At 37.3% G+C, this 22,172-nt stretch overlaps 1 protein-coding gene across 6 annotated transcripts in view; it reads left to right on the top strand.

The window, feature by feature from the left end:
- Positions 1 to 22,172, top strand: part of ANO5 (anoctamin 5) — a 72,327-nt gene that overhangs the window by 44,863 nt on the left and 5,292 nt on the right. For 4 of the 6 annotated variants that reach the window (XM_087719000.1, XM_087719022.1, XM_087719014.1 and 1 more), the window contains 15 exons: positions 25 to 309; positions 1,662 to 1,775; positions 3,180 to 3,295; positions 4,193 to 4,327; positions 4,755 to 4,860; positions 4,949 to 5,009; positions 6,053 to 6,204; positions 8,578 to 8,655; positions 9,884 to 10,106; positions 11,447 to 11,616; positions 13,997 to 14,094; positions 14,516 to 14,646; positions 17,182 to 17,387; positions 19,196 to 19,377; positions 21,235 to 21,340. In XM_087719000.1, the coding sequence (XP_087575126.1) occupies positions 25 to 309; positions 1,662 to 1,775; positions 3,180 to 3,295; positions 4,193 to 4,327; positions 4,755 to 4,860; positions 4,949 to 5,009; positions 6,053 to 6,204; positions 8,578 to 8,655; positions 9,884 to 10,106; positions 11,447 to 11,616; positions 13,997 to 14,094; positions 14,516 to 14,646; positions 17,182 to 17,387; positions 19,196 to 19,377; positions 21,235 to 21,340 (2,163 nt within the window). Of the gene's footprint in view, positions 1 to 24; positions 310 to 1,661; positions 1,776 to 3,179; positions 3,296 to 4,192; positions 4,328 to 4,754; positions 4,861 to 4,948; positions 5,010 to 6,052; positions 6,205 to 8,577; positions 8,656 to 9,094; positions 9,170 to 9,883; positions 10,107 to 11,446; positions 11,617 to 13,996; positions 14,095 to 14,515; positions 14,647 to 17,181; positions 17,388 to 19,195; positions 19,378 to 21,234; positions 21,341 to 22,172 lie in introns of all 6 variants that reach the window. The other 2 variants (XM_087719018.1, XM_087719007.1) reach the window with 1 other exon arrangement.

Raw genomic sequence — 22,172 nt, 5'->3', positions numbered from 1 at the left:
AAGCCTTTACTGTTTCATTTGCAGGAGTCTGAAAATGGCAAAACGTATTTTGTGAAGATTCACGCCCCGTGGGAAATTCTGATCACATATGCAGAAGTGCTCAACATCAAAATGCCCATCAAGGAGAATGATATTCCTTGCCCGGTGGAGAACCCCTTGGAGTGCATATCCTGGCCATTTAGGCTACCAGAGATTGTGATGCACCCTGAACCCGACTACTTTACAGCGCCATTTAGCAAAGAAAGACAGGAATTGTACCTCATTGAAGATGAGAATACGTTTTTCTCCCCATCTGTCAGAAACAGAATAGTGAGTACTTCATTTGCCAATTCAGTGATCGTGTAATACAATAAGTCAGCTTGTGGCTTAGATGGCAACATGCTGCCTAACACAACATATGCCTGTGGGGACGGCTGTCAAATTGCCCCTAATGCTGTAGCGTTGTTAGCTTGTGGTTGGTTAGTTTTGTCACACAGAATCATTTGAGAAAAAGCACCCCAATCATAAAATGGCATATGCTTTACTTCCCTTGGTTATTCTAGCCAGAAACGGCCTTTCCTTTGTATTTAAATGATATGACTCACCCTGAATTAAAGTACAAGGGATGACTCAGCAATTGCATAAGGCCCAAATATGGGAGGATTCAGCAGGGTGAATTCTCAGCTAAATGCCTTTCTTATTGTGTTGCCAAACACTGCCATAGCCTCCAGACTTATGATAGCCAGCACTTTAGGCAATTTTTTTTCCAAGGATAGTACTCTTTGCCAGTTTATTTCATTGATGTGTTTCCTGTCTTTTCTCATTATTTGAATGGAATGGTTGCAAGTCGCTAGGCCCTTCAGAAGTGTAGAGGAGCATTGCTGTTCCAAGCAGCTTCAAAGGCAGAAGCATCATCAAACAAGCCAGCTCTTTGAAAGTTTGCAGAGTTGTAACCGGCACACAATTGTACGTGGTCAAATGAATGCAGGTAGTCCTGGACTTACAACAGTTCATTTAGTGACCATTCCAAGTTACTGAAAAAAGTGGCATGTTTTTCACACTTGTGACCATTGGAGCTTCCCCATGGTTCACGTGATCAAAATCCATACACTTGGTTACTCGTATTTATGATGACTGCAGTATACTGAGGTCATGGGATTCCCTTTTGCTACCATTTGGCCAGGTTCACTTAATAACCATGTTGCTAACTTAACAACTGCAGTGATTGACTTAACAACCATGGCAAGGCAGGTTGTAAAATGGGGCAAAATTCACTTAACAGATGTCTTGCTTAGCAACAGAAATTGTGAGCTCGGTTGTGGTTGTAAGTCAAGGACTATATCCCTAATAGGAGAGTCATACTGTTTTTCTACTTCTTCACAAAGATATTGGAAAAACAAGGTGGTGTGGCTGCTATTCAGTTGTTTAGATTCCCAACTGGAAAACTAAAACAGCAAAAGCAATAACATTCTTGCAAACCAACATTTATCTTAGGAAAAACTTGCTTCCTCTTATAAAGGGCAAGAAATATTTAGAAAGAGCCTCAGAGTTTAATGACATAATTAGTATGAGTAACTAATCAAAATTAATGTTAAATTTCACCAGAGGATGAAGAAAAGTTTTATATTCTCATTTAAATAATATTGGAATAATTTTAAATATGGAATTCTTTCCCCTTCTAGGTTTTTTATATTTTAACAAGGTGCCTATATGGAACAGAAGAAGGGAAGAGGAAGTTTGGAATCAAAAGACTTCTCAGTAATGGCACCTACTCTGCTGCTTACCCTCTTCACGATGTAGGCATTTTAGGCATTCATTTATTTTCTAGTATTTGCCTAGAAATTACTTGTCTTTCTCTGTAAATTGTATTTGAATACATTTGTCTTTGGTTTCTAATAGGCCTGTATCTATTTTTTTTATAATTGTGAATATTGTTATGGAATTGTTTATATTAAAGATATGTGAATATAAATATATACAATATAAATATATCAGAAAAAATGAAATTGGAAGGAGAGAAAAAACAATATCCATTTATAGTTGTAGAATGAAATAATGATAAGAGCATTAGAGGATTAGAGATTAGTGTTATATTGCCCTCTGGTGGCAAGCAATAAACACTTGCTGGAGGAATTTGTATTTTCCCTTTAAAACACACACACACACAAACACAAACACAATACATATAATTAGCTTGGAGAACAGTCTTATTCTGATATTCTCTCAAAAAAGTTGAAAGGAATTATTACCTTATATTGTATTATAAGGTAATAATTATATGTGCTTGATGTCAGAAGTTTGGGTGCTTCATCACTGGAATTTTTAAAGAAGAGATTGGACCGTCACCTGTCTGAAGTGGTCTCCTGCTTAAGCAGAGAGGTTGGACTAGAAGATCTCCAAGGTCCCTTCCAGCTCTATTTTGATTGATTCAGAATCACATAACTGTTTAAGATGAAGAAAGTCTCTCTAAATTTCTTAGGTAAAAGGTAAAGGTTCCCCTCACACATATGTGCTACTCATTTCAGACTCTAGGGGGCAGTGCTCATCTCCGTTTCAAAGCCAAAGAGCCAGCGCTGTCCGAAGACGTCTCTATGGTAATGTGGTCGGTATGACTAAACACTGAAGGTGCATGGAACGCTGTTACCTTCCCACCAAAGGGAAGATAACTTGCATTTTTACATGCTTTCAAACTGCCAGGTTGGCAGAAGCTGGGACAAGTAATAAGAGCTCACTCTGTTACGCGGCGCTAGGGATTTGAACCGCCGAAATGCGGACCTTTCTGATCGACATGCTCAGCTTCTTAGCCACTGAGCCACCACATCCCTTATATTTCTTAAGAAATGACAAAATACATAAACATTTCTCATGCTATGTGAATAGCTGAATGTTGCTTCTCACCACAACTTGATATTCAAATAGAAGTGTGTCACTTGCTTTCTCTGTTGTATGCTCTATTTTCTTATCTATTTTTATTTCCATTTGTTTGTCTTTCTGAATCACATAGTATAAGTTGAGCAGCCGTATATACATCTATAAATAAATAAATACATTTTGTTTCTTTATGGGTGTGAAAATGTCTTCCTATTAAACATAGACACCCATAGGGTTATTTTGCATATGGCAATAGTATTGTTGGAGAACTTGTGCTGCTATTTATTGATGTATTTTGTTTCTTCTTTATTCTTTTCATGCTGATTCAGTGTCAGTACTGGAAGAAGTCAAATGATCCGAAGTGTGAAAATGAAAGATATACATTACATAGGGAATGGGCCCGTTTTCCTAGGTTTTACAAGGAACAGCCCTTGGATCTTATCAGGTAAATGATCATCCCTGATATATTAATGGCCATTGGGCCCTTTCAGAAATATAGCAATAGCTTTATAGCACTCTCTCAGCAGTTTGCAGTTTAGCATACAGTATTTTCCCCAAATATGTCACCTAATTTGGAAAGATTTTACCTGCCTTGGGAAGATGGAAAGCTGAGTCAACCTTGAGCTGTCAAGATCGAACTCCTGGCTGTGGGCAGAGTCAGCCTGCACTACTACATTCTAATCACTGTGTCACTATGGCTCTAATATATGCTATATTACCTGCCTGTATTTCTTTTTCTAAACAATATCTTTATATGGACTATAATATAAAAGTCAAGCAGTGTACACTTGAAAAATAATTTGGAAGACATGCTTCACCATATATGAGCACAGCACTTTTCTGTCTATCTCTTTCCTAGATTCCACACAAGTCGAGAAAAAAAAAACTGCATTTGCTTTAAGAGTAATATAGAACAGTATTATTGCTGGTTGGAGAATTCTGGGTTTTGAAGATTACATGTCTTAAATTTGCCATGGTCGAGAAACAAATACAGAGTTAACAACTTGAAGCAATTCCATATTTTTTTTGATTCCCATATAGGATTCTTGAAAAATAACTACTTTAATAGATAGCAAAGAATTTCTGTGTTGCCACTTTTTCAAAACACTGAAGCACGCAGAGTACTAATATAAAAAAAAACAAGAAAATGCATAATAAAGTAGATAGAAGGTTGACAATATATTTTAGAGACATGTAGATAGATATTCAGTATTAGAGTATTGAGGGGTGAATAAGCTTAAAGGAATAAGTTCCTTTGGGATATGTCTTAGAACATTATATCCACATTTTTCCCTTTTATTTTGAGCTTTGCCTTTGTTTTTCTTGGATTATTTTCTTGCAGGAAGTATTACGGAGAGAAGATTGGAATTTATTTTGCCTGGTTGGGTTTTTATACTGAGATGCTATTCTTTGCAGCTATTGTTGGGTTCATTTGTTTTCTGTATGGCTTGTTCACAATGAATGAAAATATGAGCAGGTAAGTATAATTGATTAGTTAATGATGAAGTCCTTCCTTCCTTCCTTCCTTCCTTCCTTCCTTCCTTCCTTCCTTCCTTCCTTCCTTCCTTCCTTCCTTCCTTCCTTCCCTCCCTCCCTCCCTCCCTCCCTCCCCCATTCTTTCTTTTTTCTTCCACTCTCCCTCCTCCTTCTTTCTTTTTTCTTTTCTTTCTTTCTTGTATTATTTTATATAAGGATTCTGGCCTAACGTGATGAGCTGATTTCCGTATATTTCAGCACAGATCTATGATCCAGTAGCAGAACTCTAACCTATGCCATAATAGTGGCTCAGATACAGTTTCATAGTATGTACTGAAAGGCAGAGGTTAATTCTGATTGTAAACAAGCACTATTATTCCTTTAATCCATTTAATTAAATATACTACATCTTTGTCCATCCTCTTCAGCAAAGAAATATGTAATCCAAGTATTGGTGGAGAAATTATCATGTGTCCATTATGTGATCGAAAATGTGATTACTGGAGGCTGAATTCTACTTGTGAGTCTTCACAGGTTTGTAACAATTACAGCATTTGTATTTTCAAAAATACACACTGTTTCATGTATTACTCAATGGATAATGCCTGTTTTTCAATTCTAGTATTCCCATTTGTTTGACAACGTGGCAACCCTCTTTTTTGCAATATTTATGGGCATCTGGGGTAAGTATACTTGTTTCATTATTAATGTTTTCAGAATTAATTTTAAGGAGTTGGGAGTTATTTATTCAGATATGATTTTTTTGTTTTGATTTGTATACTTATCACATTTAAATGGGTGTTACAAAAATTCCACAAAATAAAGAAGACATAAATAAATATTCTGTGCTCGATCAGACTCCATTCCATTTATAGAAAACCTGTTCGGGATACAGCTTTGTTGAACTACTATGACAAATTGTAAACATTATTGATCTGAAAGAAAACTGGATGGTTGAATTAAACCTGTTTTCAGTTGATTGATAGGGACAAAGTTTCAGGCATGATATTCTTCCCTTCATGCTGAACCTCTTCTATAATATTGCAATATTTGCCTAAATATGTTTATTAATTGAAATTCAGTGACTTAGAAAAGTAAGATTTTAGTTGTGCTGAAATGCAACTAGTTAATTCTGACTAGCTGAGGTCCTGTTGATATAATAATATCCACATTTATTTAAAAAAATCATTTTATAGTATAATTAACATACTTTTTGTAAATATTTGAATAAGTAACTAGCTTCTAGCTTGCATCCCAGAGTTATTGTTGCTCTATCACTGGGGTTTATTAAGAAGATCTGGATAAGCATTTGTCTGGAATGCTTTAAGGTCTCCTGCTTATCAGGGGATTAGAAGACTTCCAAGGTCCCTTCCAACCTTGTTATTCTGTTACTACCCTCTTTCCGTCAAAATATCTCTCCAGATAATAAGCCCAATTGGGCTGTTGAGCACATGTGCTAAAATAAGACATCTCCCCAAAATAAGCCCTCCCTGAAAATATTGCAACATTGCTGCAGCCATGAGATGACCGCGCTCGCCACCTCCTGCACCTCAAAAATAATAAGACCTCACCGAAAATAAGGCCAAGCGCTTATTTCAAGGGTCAAAAGAAAATAAGACCCTGGGAAAACATGGTAAAACAGTAGAAGCTATTTAAGATTATGGTCTTATGCTGTCTCAAAATATTTTTAGGCTAATTCTATGTTGTTTAACCTTCTCTGATTTAGTTACACTTTTCTTGGAATTTTGGAAGAGACGTCAAGCTCGACTTGAATATGAATGGGATTTAGTTGATTTTGAGGAAGAACAGCAACAACTCCAACTTAGACCAGAGTACGAAGCAAAATGTACACAAAAGAGGAAGAATCCAGTAACTCAGGTGATTTTGTTAATCCTCATTTACAAGATGAAAATCATTTGTAGGTTGTGGAATTAATAAGATTTAGGTAGCTTTTTTGGAGACCCTTAAGTGAGCTTGCTCTCAAGACGTACTATGCTAGTTTAACATGCCGGCTAAGAATACATATTTGTTCCAGAATATGATAGATGTGTATTGTTTTAATAGGTTTTAGAATTATACAATTGTATAAATGCAATAGATAGTTAAAATGCAAATTTATTTTAAACATCAGCACTTAGGTTATTATCTGAGACTCTGATAATAGGAGCACCAGGATTTATCAGGTTTTCCCCATAGGTGATCATATAGCATTTTACTAGGAATAAATAATACATAGGAATATGCATTAACTTGTTTATATATTTACTGTGATCTTGAAATTGGTTCAGCTATTCAGAAAGAAATATGCTGATTCCCTTCTTATTTTGGTGCTACTTTACTGTTATAAAGTAAAGTAAAGTAAAGTAAAACCTTAATTAGTATTAGGGAGAAAGTTTTTATGTTTGCCCTGACTTGCTATCTTTTTAAATCTAAAGAAATTCTGCTAAAGAGTTATCATTCGCACCAACTAAGTTAAGATATTGGAGCGCTGCTTTTTCCACTTTTGTCAGATAGGTGTTATTGATGCAGTCCAAGAATGTGGGTATATTCTTGCCAGCTAAGAAACTGAATATTCATTTTCAATCTCTGTAGATCATGGTTAAATGGATGCAGTTGGCTTGGGGGTTCGGTTCTGGCTGAAACAAATGCATTATTACATTAACTATCTAGTTCTGTTTCTCAGTTCTTCTGTTTCTCTGAAGATACCCAATAAGAAAATGCTCATCGTTTCATTTGAGGCTTGTTCTACAGTTAAGAAGTCCTCTTTACATCTACTCTGAACCTATTTTCTTATAATGTTAACCCCTTGTTCTGGTTCTGTTCTCAGGAGCAATAAAGAACTCCCTTGCTTTTCTGCGAGACAATGTTTTTTAAACTGTTTTTCATAGGTCTTGTTTTCTAAGGTGATTGCCATCTTGGAAGCCCTGTTCTGAACTCTATTCAACTCATCAATGCCCTTGTTGAAATGTGATATCCAAGAATGGTTCCAGTATTGCAATAAGGGCACAGAAGAGTGCAACAATAACTTCCCTCTTCAAGATAATGCCCACCACAAGACAGCATTTACCATTTTTAGTCATTGCATAACATTGCTTGCTCATCTTTAACTTGGAGAGCAAGAATATAGATCCTTGTCAGAAATATTCCTGCCATGTTAGGTCCTGTCCCGTCTCCCTTCCATTCCATTCTCCTGGCTTTCATTCCCCCCTCCTACTCCGTCAAGAAATTAAAACAATCCTGGTAAATTTGAAGTTTTGTGGTTGCATCCTGATCCATATTTGTAAAAACTTCTTCTCACCCCTATGGATGGTATCTGTCTTCTTTAATCTCAGGTCATCTACTAGAGGCCTGGGATTTTTAGAATTCTGCGTAGTATTTTAGCTGTTCTAACACTACACTTTTCTGAGAAGAGAATATTTACATTATGTTGCAGGATCTGTTGCAAGGATCACAGTCCCAACAGTTGCTACTACTACTGCTTTGATCTTTACTTTCCATATCTTATCTAATTCTTCCATCAGGCCTGGTACTTCTCCAGCTTCTCATACTTTTTCTTCCTGAGATTGCTGTCACTAGGCACTGATAAATCTATCCCACCTCTTTCCTGCTGGTCCTTGTCGATATCATAATGTTTGCTTGATTGGTAGTACCTGCCTATCTCCAAGGCAGTCTAATAGAACCTTATCCCTTCTGTCTGTCTGTCTGTTTGTCTGTCTGTCTGTCTGTCTGTCTGTCTGTCTATCTTCTCTCTCTCTCTCTCTTTCTCTCTCTCTCCCTCCCTCCCTCCCTCCCCTCTCTTCCTCTTCATAGAATTGTCATTATCTCTCAAAGCCCAAGTGGCTGATACAGATACAGATAGCACTGTATCTCCCTGCTAAGGCAGTTAAGATATTTTTACAGTATGCATTTATAGTCTGCTAATTAAAAAGTGTTTATAATTTGCCAATGATGAAGACCTATTTGGGAAGTGAAATATATATGCCTCTGTTGATTTGTCTATGTGTACACATTGGATCTATGTGAGCAAACATGACAAGGGCATACAGAACTGACCTTTTCATCCATCCTTGGGAATCATTCTCTTACAGAAATAAAACTTGTGAATGATTGTATATACAGGCAAGAGCTTTGTGCATTATTTTTTTGCAAACCAATCTACAATTACTTGAACCAGTCCAAAATCCCCTTAAATTGATGTTCAGCAGAAGCCTTTTCATTCTTTAATTATTCCTTTTTCAACTGATGTTTTAGGAGGTAGAACTGTTTAAGAGGAACAGCATTCATGACTATGGAAAACTGAGCTTGTTATACTTTGGAGTATTGTTTTGGGTAAGAGAGGGCTGCACCAATTGCTGCAGCTTAAGAGTGGCAAAACTAATAAAACAAGCCATTTCTTCATGTGGGGTAAAAGGAAAGCATCAGAATATGGAGTGATGAATGGGAGTACCCACTGAACAATTTTCTGAACAATTAATATTGGCCACTGAAAAGAAATCTGCTCTCGACTTTCAAATAGCAACATTTTGTTCATAAAGTCATTGTAAAGCCTAAAATAAATAATAGGATGACCTGGTAAATGGGCAACCTCTCATTCAGTCTGCCACTCCAGCTTTTCCCCCAAAAGAGGAAATGTGCCATATTATGCGTTTGTGAGGGAGGGGACACGGGATTTGCTTTCTCCTAATGTTTGAGGTTGCTTTCTGCAGTGGTCTACATACAACTGTGACTGCGGGTGGTGAAAAGTGCTGTGCTTGCTTGATTGTTTCAGGAGATGGAGCCTTATTTACCTCTAACTAGCCAGGCTATACGGTTCTGCATCTCAGGAACTACAGTGTTGTTCTGGGTGAGCTCTTTTTGATTCATCACACTAACATGCCACTGATCACTTTTTAAGCTTGGGTTTTTAGCATGCAAGAATGGCCCTCTTTGCTTTGGATCTCTTTCACTCATGCTTGTTGCTTTGGGGATTTCTTACTAACGTTTTCCAGTTTTATCTTCCTGCTGCCATGCAAAGTACACATATATATGGCCTAAGTACCTCCTCCCACCCCTTTTAAATAACAGTTTCTTATTGTGTAATTATTGATGACACTTCCTTCAGGATTTACCTGAGATGTGTTCAAATTGCAATAGGCAGTTGTTGCTACAACTATATAATGTTTTTCCAACTCTTGTTGGTGGATTATGTGATAGAATTGCACTGGTATACTTTGCATGAACATGCATGGCACATTTAAAATGAATAAAACAATAAATGTTACAGCTCCATTGGGACTGTAGCTCCTATGAAGAAAAGAACTGCATGCTTAATTCTTCTCTGAATAGAAAGCAGAAGATAACAGAAATAATTTATTATTTTACTTAAAAAATAGAAAAGGAAAAACAAGCAATCTAATTCCATTATGGAAGCAGAAGTATTCAGAATGTTTTCTTCCACTTATTTTGTGCAATCTTGATAGAACTTTCTAAACATTTATTCACAATGTGCAGTTTGCATGACACACTAATTTCTCTGGTTTCAAATCCTAAGTAGTCTTAATTTATGTGGTTATCTCAGATCTCTTTAATCATAGCGAGCATGATAGCTGTGATAGTTTACCGCCTTGCAGTCTATGCTGCTTTTGCCAGCATCATGGAGAACACAGAAACCCTGCAACCCATTCGAGGTTTGTTGACACCACAACTGGCAACGTCAGTCACAGCATCATTCCTCAATTTTATCATCATTATGATATTGAATTTCCTATATGAGAGGATAGCTATCTGGATCACAGATATGGGTAGGTATGTCGCATGTTGGCTAAGCTTACACCAGTACGTTTTCTTCCCCTTCTGCTGCATGGGCTGAAATCATCAGCACATGAAAACAGAACATGCACAATGTTTTCTGTCAGTCTAAAATTCTTTGGGGTTCTTGCTTTTTGTCAGGTATGCCAGCCTTGGGTTCTATTAGCCTTGCTTTCAGGGAATGATGGGATTTATAATCAGACATATCTGGAGAATGGCAGTTTGAGGAAGGATATTGTTAGGTAAGCTCCCCATTGGGAGAGCGAGTACGTTCAGAGAAACGTTGTGAGAGTGTTGTTGGAGAACACACAAACCAGCATACAGAGACACTGCAGTTTAAGTAGGCTTTTACTTTCATGGAAATAGAGGTATCAGAGTCCATCAAACAGTCCAAGTCATACACGGATAAGACAGTCAGTCATCAATGTCTTTCAGTTAAGGGATAATCCAAATAACATAGTCTATAATCATGCAAACAGTCTGGTACTCAAAGTTTGCTAGCAGTTTCAAAACTTACAATAGCTCACTTACAATAGGCACTTTCTAACAGTCAGCTTCCAAAACACTCAGATCAGTCCAGCATCTAACAATGAAAGCTAACAGTCATTCTGGCTCCCTCTTATGGCCGATTGAGGAAAACAGCAACCAATCACATTTTACTGTATGATTTAAAGAAACAGGTACAGCATTGTTACATGATTTATATATTGCCAACCCAACCATTAGATTATATTCCTAACAGATATTTTATCCCTTTTGGCTTTGCTCTTAGACTATCTGACTAGCTTTCCAGCTGTGTGATCGCTAATTCTTAACTTGTACCTTCCTAAGAGCTGTGGGGTCAACAATGTTAATCATAATTCTATCTGATTGCAAGGGGAGCTCTCAGGAAGTTACTTGAGCAAAATTGCTTCTGTTTTCTCATGATTACAATAACTGCCTCTTGACAAAAGGCCAGGAAGTTCTTAATGGGATGTGTCTCTTATTTTGTTTAAATAAATGAGATCTCTATTTATATTTATATTGTGTATAAAAGAAACATGATAACAAGTATTTACTTCCAAGAATTGATTCTGTGCTAGTTAAAGCAATTAGGAATGATAGCAACTTTGTTTCCTTGTTCTGTACACACACTGTGGGCAAAAGATAATTTATTTTATTCATTAAGAAAAGTTATACGGTCAACCAACTCATACATGACGACTTAAGTAGATTCATAGCTCTACCAATGCTCTCTTAGAGAAGTAAACTTTGTAATATTGGCATATTCCTGAGGCTTCATAACTTTTGATTCCCTAAAGAGAATTAAATCCTTGTTTATTTTATCTTGCAGAAATACCAAGAACCCACTATGAGTATGAAAACAGACTTACTATGAAGATGTTCCTTTTTCAGTTTGTCAACTACTACTCTTCATGCTTCTATGTAGCTTTTTTCAAAGGGAAATTTGTAGGATACCCTAGTTCTTATACATACATGTTCAATCGCTGGAGAAATGAAGAGGTAATAACTTTCTAAATGAATTTTGAGGGGAAAAATGCTAAATACCTTGCTTTGAAGTATAGAACAGAGTTTCCCAACTTTTCCGGGTTGGTGACTCGGAGAGGGGGGAAAGAGCAGATGGTTTTGTAGGAGGGCCAGGCATTTGCGTGAGCACCCATTGGTCACACGAGTTGGGCCAAAAGTACCTGCAATGCTCACACAAGTGGAGCCAAGAGTTTTTGTGACATTCACATGAGTGAGGCTCCAAGCACCTGTGACATTTGAATTTCTCTAAATTCAGCGTGATCCAGAAATTTTTAAAGGCAACATCTGGAAGGTTGACAAAATGTTTTGGGAACAAGTTCATTTCCTGAATTAGAAATCTGCATAATCAGAACAAAAATAGAAGCTCAGAAGATTTGCATGGAGAAGAAAATTAAAAGATAAAATAGGAAAAGTACAGTGAAGGCAGAAATGGAGAATTATCATCTATGCAGGCAACCAAATAGGCAAGGAAATATAACACGTATGTGTTATTGGTGTAGCATGCATACCCTTTGACATGGTTCTATCATATTTATATGTCCTAATTTTTTTTTAAATAAGAACTGCCAAAATATTTATTTTTTGATGATTGGATCCAGTTAACTAGTGGTGTGGTTAAGGCACATTTTGAATGCAGTAACAAGTAGCATCTCCTTGACATGAGTTGTGAAATCTCTCCACTGATAAGTCTTTCTTATTGGTTTATTGTTTTGAGAGCCACCCTTCTCAGCAAATGACTCTGAGCAGCTCACAATCCAGAAACATATACTACAGTTAAACATCTTGTAAACATTTTAAAAGAATAAAAACAGTAAAAACCAATGAAACACTAAAAAACATGAAAACATCTAATTCGAGTTCATACAAAGCCAGACATTTGGCCTGTTAATAATGTAGCAGGGCCGTTGTTAGATGTAGCATCCCAGGCTTGGGAGCATAGCCAAGTCTTTAAAACTTTATGGAAGGCTAACAGCTAATATTTGATAGTTAAACCATGGGGAATATTTTTCTTCATGTCATTGAAAGAAGAAAGCAAGCTGGCCACACTCTATTGGTTTTTGAAATACTGTACTGTATAAGATGCACCTACCATATTTTTAAGAGTACCTTTTTCCCTCAAAAAAGAGGCTGAAAATCTGGGTGCGTCTTATACACTGAATACAGCATTTTTTGCCTCTTGAAACCCCGCCCCTTCAACAAAATGGCCATGCATAGTTTATAGGAGGTTTTCAGAGAGTTCCTGGGGGCTGGGGAGGGCAGAAATGAGCAAAAATGGGCCGTTTTTTGCTCAGTTTCGGCCCCCAGCCCCAGGAGCACTCTATAAGCTTCCTAATGTCCTTTTTTGGACAAAAAAGGACTCATTTTTGCAAAAAATGGGCTGTTTTTTGCTCATTTTCCCCCCCTCCCAGGAACACTCTATAAGCCTCCTAAGGGCTATTCATGCCCTTTTTTTGGAAAAAAAATGGCCCTGTTTTTGCGAAAAACAGGCTGTTCTGGGGAGGTTTGAAGAGTCAAAAACTTTTTTTTAAATTTGATTCTTCAAAACCTTGGTGCGTCTTATACTCCGGTGTGTCTTATATTCTGAAAAATTGGGAGGAAACAAGGGGGGGAATCTCCCTCTGCCTCCCAGCAATTTGCTTCCTTGCATCAAACAGCAAACAGTACAGATGATATATACTGTTTGTGGCATTACATTTCAGACTATACTTATACAGATGCTGTTAAAAATTGATATGGCTTTCTAGATGTATATGTTATTCTCTGCCATTTCAAAGAAAATACAGTAGCACTGGGCCTCTTCAGCATTTATTTTAAAAAGCTTCTTCATTTTGTTAAGTTGTCTAGAATAATAATAAAGCAGTCTTTAAAAAAATAAGACTAATAATTTGAACATTCTATAAGTGTTTATAGTTATTGACTTAGCTCCTTGCAGCAAACAGCAAACATCCTGTTTCAGTTTAGCCTGATTACAACAAGAAAAAAATCTGTCTCTGCGTCCCAGCAATTTGCCTCCTTGGAACAAACAGCAAACACTTCATTTCAATTTCAGTTTCAGCATGGGCCTCCCAATGATCAGCTGTTTCAGGCTGCCAGGGATTGCCATAGCCTATTGCCACTTCTGCAAGCCCCATTTTTCCCCGTTTGCTGCAAGGAGGTAAATTGCTGGGAGAGAGAGGCCAAAGGGTGGGGGCCGGAGGGTGGACGGGGCTACATTTGGTAATATGCACCCAAATTTTCACTCTTCTTGGAAGGGAGGCGGGGAAATGTGCTTCTTATACTCCAAAAAATACAGTAACTTCTGTTGCCATTGCTATTGAGGCATAACAAATTGCATGTTGTTTTATTTCTTTACCAGTGTGATCCTGCAGGATGCTTGATTGAACTGACAACCCAGCTCACCATCATCATGGCTGGCAAACAGATCTGGGGTAATATTCAAGAAGCTATAGTCCCGTAAGTAATATCTTAATAGTGAATTATTTGTATGTTTAAAAGACAGTCAGTTCATTAATTGAATATTTGGTGAATTCTGCCATGTTCTTTGGCTTAAGTTTAATGAATCAATATCAATGTAATCTTTACAAGTATCTTGACACTACTATATTATCAGGATTTCAGATAACACTGCTGGTGTGTAGTACCTTCTCCCCACCCCAGATATAAAGAATAAATCTGGCAAGTGCTTGAGGACAGGGAATGGATCAACTGACACAGCTCACCTGTTCAGTTCTACTTAGATGTAATCATGGGATTTAGACTGTAACTCTTTCTAACCCATATGAAATATATGTGGTGTCAATTCATAGAATTATATGATTTTGCTTTAAAAAAAAATAACTATTGCAACAGTGATTTCTGTTTTTCCACTATTTAGCTGGATCTATAATTGGTGGGGTCGTCGGAAGGCAAGAAGCAACCCAGAGAATTTATACAGTCGATGGGAGCAGGATCATGATTTGCAGAGCTTTGGAGCATTGGGTCTCTTCTATGAATATCTAGAAATGGGTAAGCAGAAAAGACTATGACAAGTAGCATTGTGTATTTCAGTGGCCCCCAATTTGTGGTCCATGGTCCACTACCGGGCCATGAGCTAACCACTACTGGGCCACATGAGTGGCCAGCTGGTGTGCACATGGCCCCACTTGTGCTCCCCTCTCTCCACCTTTGCCCAGTTTTGCAAGGATTTAGCAGATGCTGCCTTGGTGATGAGGGGAAGGGTTGTCAGCCTGTACTTTGCCTGCCAAGCAGCTTCAGGGACACCCAGGAACTATATTTTCTGACCACTTTGGACCGAGTTGCAGGATGCATATGCATTCCTGTGTGAGTGTGCTGCTGCTTGAGATGATGCTTCTCTGAAGTGCATGCTATGATCTAAGGCAGAAACCTCATGATGCTGTGATGTAACAGCCTGACAGTCACTCCTTTTGCAATGCAAGGTATCTTTCCAGAGACAGAGAGAAAGTGGCTGAAGTTCCCTAGGCGGCTTATTCCCCAGGTGTGTGGATTGCAGAGAGGGAGGGAGAGAAACAGAGGGAGAGGGTTGGGGGAGAGAGAGAGATGAACAACACCCGAGCCCGGGTTGTCAAAAGGTGGCTGGGAGAGTAGGGGTGAGGTGGGGGTGGGTGGGCGGGGCCAATAATTTAACAACTAGTTCTCTGCCCTAATGACCATCTGGGTAGGCATGGCTAGGGGGGAATCATGTGACTGAGTGGCAATGAGTGAGTGACATCGAGTTAGCCATGCCCACCCGTTCATACCGGTTGTTAAATTATTGGCTACCAGTGTTTTCTTTTCTGTGGGAAACAGGTCCAAATGGCTCTTTGAGTGATTAAGGTTGCAGACCTCTGATTTAGGGGATGAAATGGAGTTTATCCAATCCATTGAGAGAATTAATATTCCTAATGCATGTCTAGTTAACTGAGTGTTGTTCATGGAAGAGATTTGGTTTCTGGGAACATGTTCTATATAACATGGGTGGTGAACTGTCGGTACATTAACACAGATTAATAAAATCATAACATCTAATAAAGACCTGTGCACTGCAAGAGTGAGTGGAAGAATAACCAAACTAGGTCTTATTTAAATTGATCAATGAACAATCGGGACACTGACTCATACATTTCATGGCTCTTTCATTAAAGCTGCCACTGTGAAAATAAATAGGTTGAGTTTGAATTCTAATTACAGGGAGGCAAATGCAATTTTATAGGTATAAATGAAATGATTCCTCATGCTTTGAAATACAGCAGTTCAAGGATGCAGTTTGTTCAAAAGGAAGAGGAGTGTTAAAAAGGAAAGAGAATTTACATTGTATTTTTGCCTGAGCAGGTTAAAAGTTGATATGGCTATTGTATTGTGCCTTATTTGTAAGTGGTTTAGATGTTGAAAGCAGAAAGCAAAGCATCTGAAATGTTTTCAGACTAGTCCATTAAAAGATATATATATATATATTAAAAAGAACCTTTCATGACAAACAGAAATGTCCTTGATAATGGAATTTTATGTCTAAAATGCCAGGATTGGCCACACAGAGGCACTCAGAGTTAAGAAAACAGAAGTCTATATAATATATGTTTTTAGTGCGAGTGCACCAAGAGCAACTACAATGAATAAACTCAGGACATCGTCAACATTTCTAGTTGTTTGTGCAGCAAACAAAATACCTTTCCTTAATCTGGGGTTCTCCAAATGTGTGGATCTCAACAAGAATAGCTCAGCAGTAGTCATGCTGGCTAGGGAATGAGGTCTAGACAGCTGGAGGATACTCACAGGAAACTAAAGTGTGAATATGCATGTATGACAGGTGGAACTGAACACATTTTTCATGTAATGGGGTTTGGCTTAATGTAAGCAGATGTCCTGGGTAATTATGCTAATAATGATGCTTTTCATCAAAAAGGTTTTTTTTTCAGAGAACAAATTTTAAATTGTGCATTGAGATCAAGTGTAGTATACCTATCTGAAGACACTTTAGAGCTGGATGACACCTAAACACAACTTATGAAGACAAGCTATTCCATTGTTTGATTGCTGTAACCATTATGAATTTTCTCTTTATTTCTAGGTTGCTTCTCACCTTGGTTAGTTTCCATCCATTGTTTCTTGTCTTGTCTTTTGGTGTTTGGAAAAAGTTTGATCCCCTTGTCTTTATAGGAGCCACATAAATATTGGAATGCTAATGGGTTATATAAATAAATAAAAATTTCAGTGTATATTTCTTTAAGTTTTATGTTCCAATCAGTATACATTTTATTCATAAATAACTGTTGCTAACTTAACTTCATCTATTTTAATATTTTTTGGAGCTTTGAGAAGTGATTCAACTTTAACTACTTTGAATAGGTCAGAATAGTGAGTTCTGGTTTGAGATCAAAACACTTTGCACATCTCAAATAATTGCTTTCCACATAGGAATATTTCTTGCACTCAAATTTATTGATTATTCATGAATATTTCTAATAGCATTAAGTACATGAATCTCAAACATAACTTTTCATAGCTTTCATTCAATTGTTTATCTGCTATTTTCTATCCATACAGTTATTCAGTTCGGATTTATTACTCTGTTTGTGGCTTCTTTTCCTTTGGCACCTCTACTTGCTCTGATGAACAACATCTTGGAGATTAGAGTTGATTCTTGGAAACTTACAACTCAGTTTCGAAGGCCTGTGGCAGCCAAAGCTCATAGCATAGGAATTTGGCAAGAAATCTTAAATGGGATGGCTATCTTGTCTGTTGTCACAAACGTAAGTAAACAAAGGCAAATAATACCCAAAACTATTAATAAGAGCACTTTGAATAACTAGGTCATAAAAATAGCATGCTTCCTTATTAATTTATTATTTTATTAATTCCTTGTTATAGTTTTAAAAGGTGATTAACCCTAAGATAATCAATCTGTGGTTCTTCTAATGCTACTGGTTCAGTATAGGTACCTCCATGAGAAAAGGCAAAATAGGAATTGATGTATGACATCTGGAAGGTCATAGGCTGCAACTCTTTGACTAAGAAGCATATTCCAACAAAATCAGGTTTCCTTACAGAAATAAATGTGAATCATGAGGTTTCCATCTAGATAAATTTAATTTCAACTACACTTTATTTATTCATGAATAAATCATGTCTCATTATTTTTTTAGAACAGAAGTTCCAAGCCCTTGCTTCTCATTTTATTGGTTCAGAACTATGATCACAGATTGATTAATTCAGTTTGTATCTACTTTTATGTTCAGCTAGATGCTCAGGGAAATAACAGAAGTAAAAAAACAACTTTCCAAATACCGAGACACAGAGTTAAAATTAATACCAACACTGTTAGCAAACAAGAGTTATCTCTCCAACTAATGTGAGGAAGGAGCTCACCAATCTCCTACTCTAAGGTCCTTGAAGCTGGAAACGAACTTTTGTGTTTTAAATTGGATTTATTTAATGTTTGTAAAGTTATTGTTTTTCTTCTGTTCCTGGTGTAATTACTTACCACTAATGTTAAGCATGGGTACATGTGGGCAAAAACCTGCTAAATCTTTAAAGTCACTTGTTTTGGGCGATTTGAGAGATAAACATACCATATTTTTTGGAGTATAAGACGCACCTTTTTTCCTCAAAAAAGAGGCTGAAAATCTGGGTGTGTCTTATACACTGAATACAGCATTTTTTGAAACCCCACCCCTTCACCAAAATGGCCATGCATAGCTTTTGGAGAGCTCCTGGGAGCTGGGAGGGGAGAAATGAGCAAAAAATGGCCCGTTTTTGGTTCACGAACAAAAGTGCGCCCGACTAAACCGCGGTGATAAAATTGCGAGTTCTAAAGCGCTCTGACGAATGAGCGCTGAATCGCACTGACAACAGCGCGGCGACAGAAGCACGCTGTAAACCTAAACCTAACCCTAAACGTAACCCTAACCCTAAACCTAACCCTAAACCTAACCCTAAACCTAACCCTTACCTTAACTTAAATCGCCCTTCTGTTGACGCGCTGTTGTAAATCGCCCTTCTGTCGCCACGCTGTTGTCGGCGCATTGATGACGTTGCGGTTTTAGCAACACGGTTTTGTCGGCGCACTTTTGTCGTGTGCGCTTTTGTCGGGTCATGTTGTTTTTGCTCAATTTTACACCCCCCCAACCCCCAGAAGCACTCTATAAGCTTCCTAGAGGCTATCCATGCCCTTTTACTTTACAAAAATGGGCCCATTTTTGCAAAAAAAAAAGGGGCATTTTTTGCTCGCTCCCCCCCCAACCGAGAGCACTCTGCAAGCTCCCTAAAGGCTATTCATGCCTTTTTGGTGGGGGGAATGGGCCCATTTTGATGAAAAATTGGCCATTTTGGGGAGGTTTGCAGAGTGCCAAAACTTTTTTTTTATTTTTCTCTTCAAAACCTTGCTGCATCTTATACTCTGGTGTGTCTTATACTCCGAAAAATACAGTAGATATGACATGCAGTATAACTTAATTGTAAATCAATTTATCCTTTGTCACTGAGTAGTTAATCAGTTAACATGCATAGAACATGCAAAAATATATCTTAATTAACTTAAATAACCAATTGTTTCCTGCAGGCTTTTATTGTAGCCTTCACATCTGATATGATTCCTCGATTGGTATACTATTATGCCTATTTTGTGGATTCTGACTTACCCATGTCTGGATACATTAATAATAGCCTTTCAGTATTCCGAATCTCAGATTTTCCTGAAAAACACAAACCTGAACAGAATTCAGGCAAATTTACCAGTTGCAGGTCAGTTGCAATTATTCCATTTTATGCTTTATATTGATATAAATGTAATAATAAGTATACATGTTATAAAATATCAGTTGTGATTTTCTGATCTTTATACATGTATTCTGTTGACATCTTTATAAACTGTCTAGCCGTCAGTTGTATAACAGTAGTGATGGTTACAGACAAGATGCATTTATAGTAATTAATATGGGAAATATCAATTATGAAAATAGGGAAATGTAATTAGTTGACTCTTTAATAAATGTAATTCAGTTCCAATGCTAAGATGTTGTAATGCTATGGCTTATTCCACTTTATTATCTGAATTCATCTCAGATAATAGACATTACTTTGGAGACCACAGAGTTTAAACTTATTTTACAAACCATGATTTATGTTAAGCAAGAACTGGTTTATTTTTGGCTTGAATTTGTAACTCATGTGAGCCTTTGTCAGTCTCCACAACTCAATTTTTAAAAAATTACTGTATTTTAAAAACATCTTACCTTTAAAAATTACACCATATTTTAAAAATCTCTCACAAAGGAATAACAATCTCCCTCCTCAAATCTCAAAATTGTCCACTGCAGGTCTCTTCTGCAGGCACCCCACACATTAGTAAAAAAAAAAAGCACGCAACTATACAAATCAATCAAATTATACAAAGCAATTCTTTATTATTGCTCTTCCTCCCTCCCTCCCTCCTTCCCTCTGCAAACAAGTTTACTGAACTGCCAGACTATTCTAGCTTATACCATTAAATATAGTCAAAACAAATAATATTTTTTGTATTAAAATACAGAAAATGTAAGGAACTAAATTGTGGAATTAGATTCCCTATGCATTTTGATATGGACTTGCACTTTTTAGTGGGAATATCTTTGATTATTCTATAATTTCTAAGTAGAAATGCACAAGAGATGGATGATTGTTGCACAGTGCATTTTCCAGAGCTAAGCAAAGATAATTTATATGTGTACTATTTTTAAGCTTAGATATTCCCCTGTGGTCTCAGTTTCCTTTCTCTCCAGCATTCTTGTCCAACAGATATCTCATTATGTGTGATAGAATAGCCTTTCAGTAATATGATTTTCCATGTTTTTTCCCATGGAATTTAGTTTAACCTGAAAGGGTTGCCATATTTGTGGTGTAGCTTTCTACTATCCACCATCTCTGCTTCTTTGCTGGTTATACATTTGTCCTATGCAATACAGTTGATTCAGTGGTGGTATTTAGCAGCTCTGACCAGGTCTAGGGAATCAGTAGCAGAAATTTTGAGTAGTTCGGAGAACCAGTAAATATCATTTCTGACTGACTCCGCTCCATCTATTCTCTGCCTCCCAAGTCCCAGCTGATCAGGAGGGAATGGGGATTTTGCAGTAACCTTTCCCTGGAGTGGGGAGGGAATGGAAATTTTACAGTATCCTTCCCCTGCCAGGCCCCCCCAAGCTATGCCATGCCCACTATGCCATGCCCACAAACCGGTAGTAAGAAAATTTGAATCCCACCACTGATTTGATTTTCTTTTAGCATTTTTTTTCAATTTGTACTATAGAGCTACTACTACTCATCTTGTATTCTATTGTTCATTTATGCCAACCCATGTTTCATACTGTGCTACCCAGGTCACCTTATTCTCTCTTTTAATATGTGTAATTTTTCCCCCCTGTAAATATATTCTCACATTTGGCTTTTGCTATGCTTGAACAAATGAGAAACATGAGTCAGATTTTGTACTGAAAAAACAAAACAATAACATCGGGATCAAAAGTCCTCCTAACTGACAGCTTTATGTGAATGTAAATGCCACAGCAATTGTAATCTTCTGTGTTTCAGGGTAGCTGCTCACCTTTAGATGTTTATATTCAACAGGTACAGGGATTATCGATATCCACCAGACCATGAGAAGCAGTACATGCACACAATGCAATTCTGGCACATCCTGGCTGCAAAAATGGCTTTTATAATTATTATGGAGGTAAAATGTTTTTGATAATTATTGTTAAGTTCTTCTGCTCTTCTCCTAAATGTAATATGCTAGTGTCAATACTGAGTTATAGTGAAAGGTATATATGTTATATATAATGCATTCGAAAGTATTCAGACCACCCCCTCACTTTTGTCAATTTTGTTATACTTTAGTCTGATTCTATGGTTGAAATTATTTTTTTTATTAATCTATACTCAGTATTGTATAATGATAAAGTAAAAACAGAATTTTAGAAATATCTGTAAATTTATTAAAAAGAAAAAACTGAAATATAACATTGGCATAAGTATTCAGACCCTGTGCAACAACACTTAAAATTTAGTTCTGTACCTTACATTTCGCTTGACATGTTTCTATACCTTGATTGGAGTCCACCTGTGGTAAATTAAATTGATTGGACATGATTTGGAAAGGCACACATCTCTCTATAGAATATGTCACAGCTGACAATGCATGAGCAAAAGCCATAGGTAAAAAAAAAACAGCCTGCAGAGCTCAGAGACAGGATGATTGCAAGGTACAGGATCATTGCAAGGCACAGATCTGGGGAAGGCTACAAGAAAAATTCTGTTGCCCTGAAGGTTCCTAAGAGCAGTGGCCTCCATAATTCTCATATGGAAGAAGTTTGGTACAACCAGGACTCATCTAAGAGCTGGTCACCCAGTCAAACTGAACAATTTGGGGAAAAGAGCCTTACTAAGAGAAGTTACCAAGAACCTGTGATCACTCTGATTGAGGTCCAGAGATCCTGTGCGGAGATGGGACAGAGTTCCAGAAGGACAACCATCACTGCAGCCATCCACCAATCTGGACTATATGG

Source organism: Thamnophis sirtalis, unplaced genomic scaffold (genome assembly GCF_051295495.1).
Source record: "Thamnophis sirtalis isolate CommonGarterSnake01/CBP01778 unplaced genomic scaffold, rThaSir2_p1.2 scaffold_1, whole genome shotgun sequence".
Lineage (NCBI taxonomy): Eukaryota > Metazoa > Chordata > Lepidosauria > Squamata > Natricidae > Thamnophis > Thamnophis sirtalis.
This window is presented reverse-complemented; position numbering and strand designations above follow the sequence as displayed.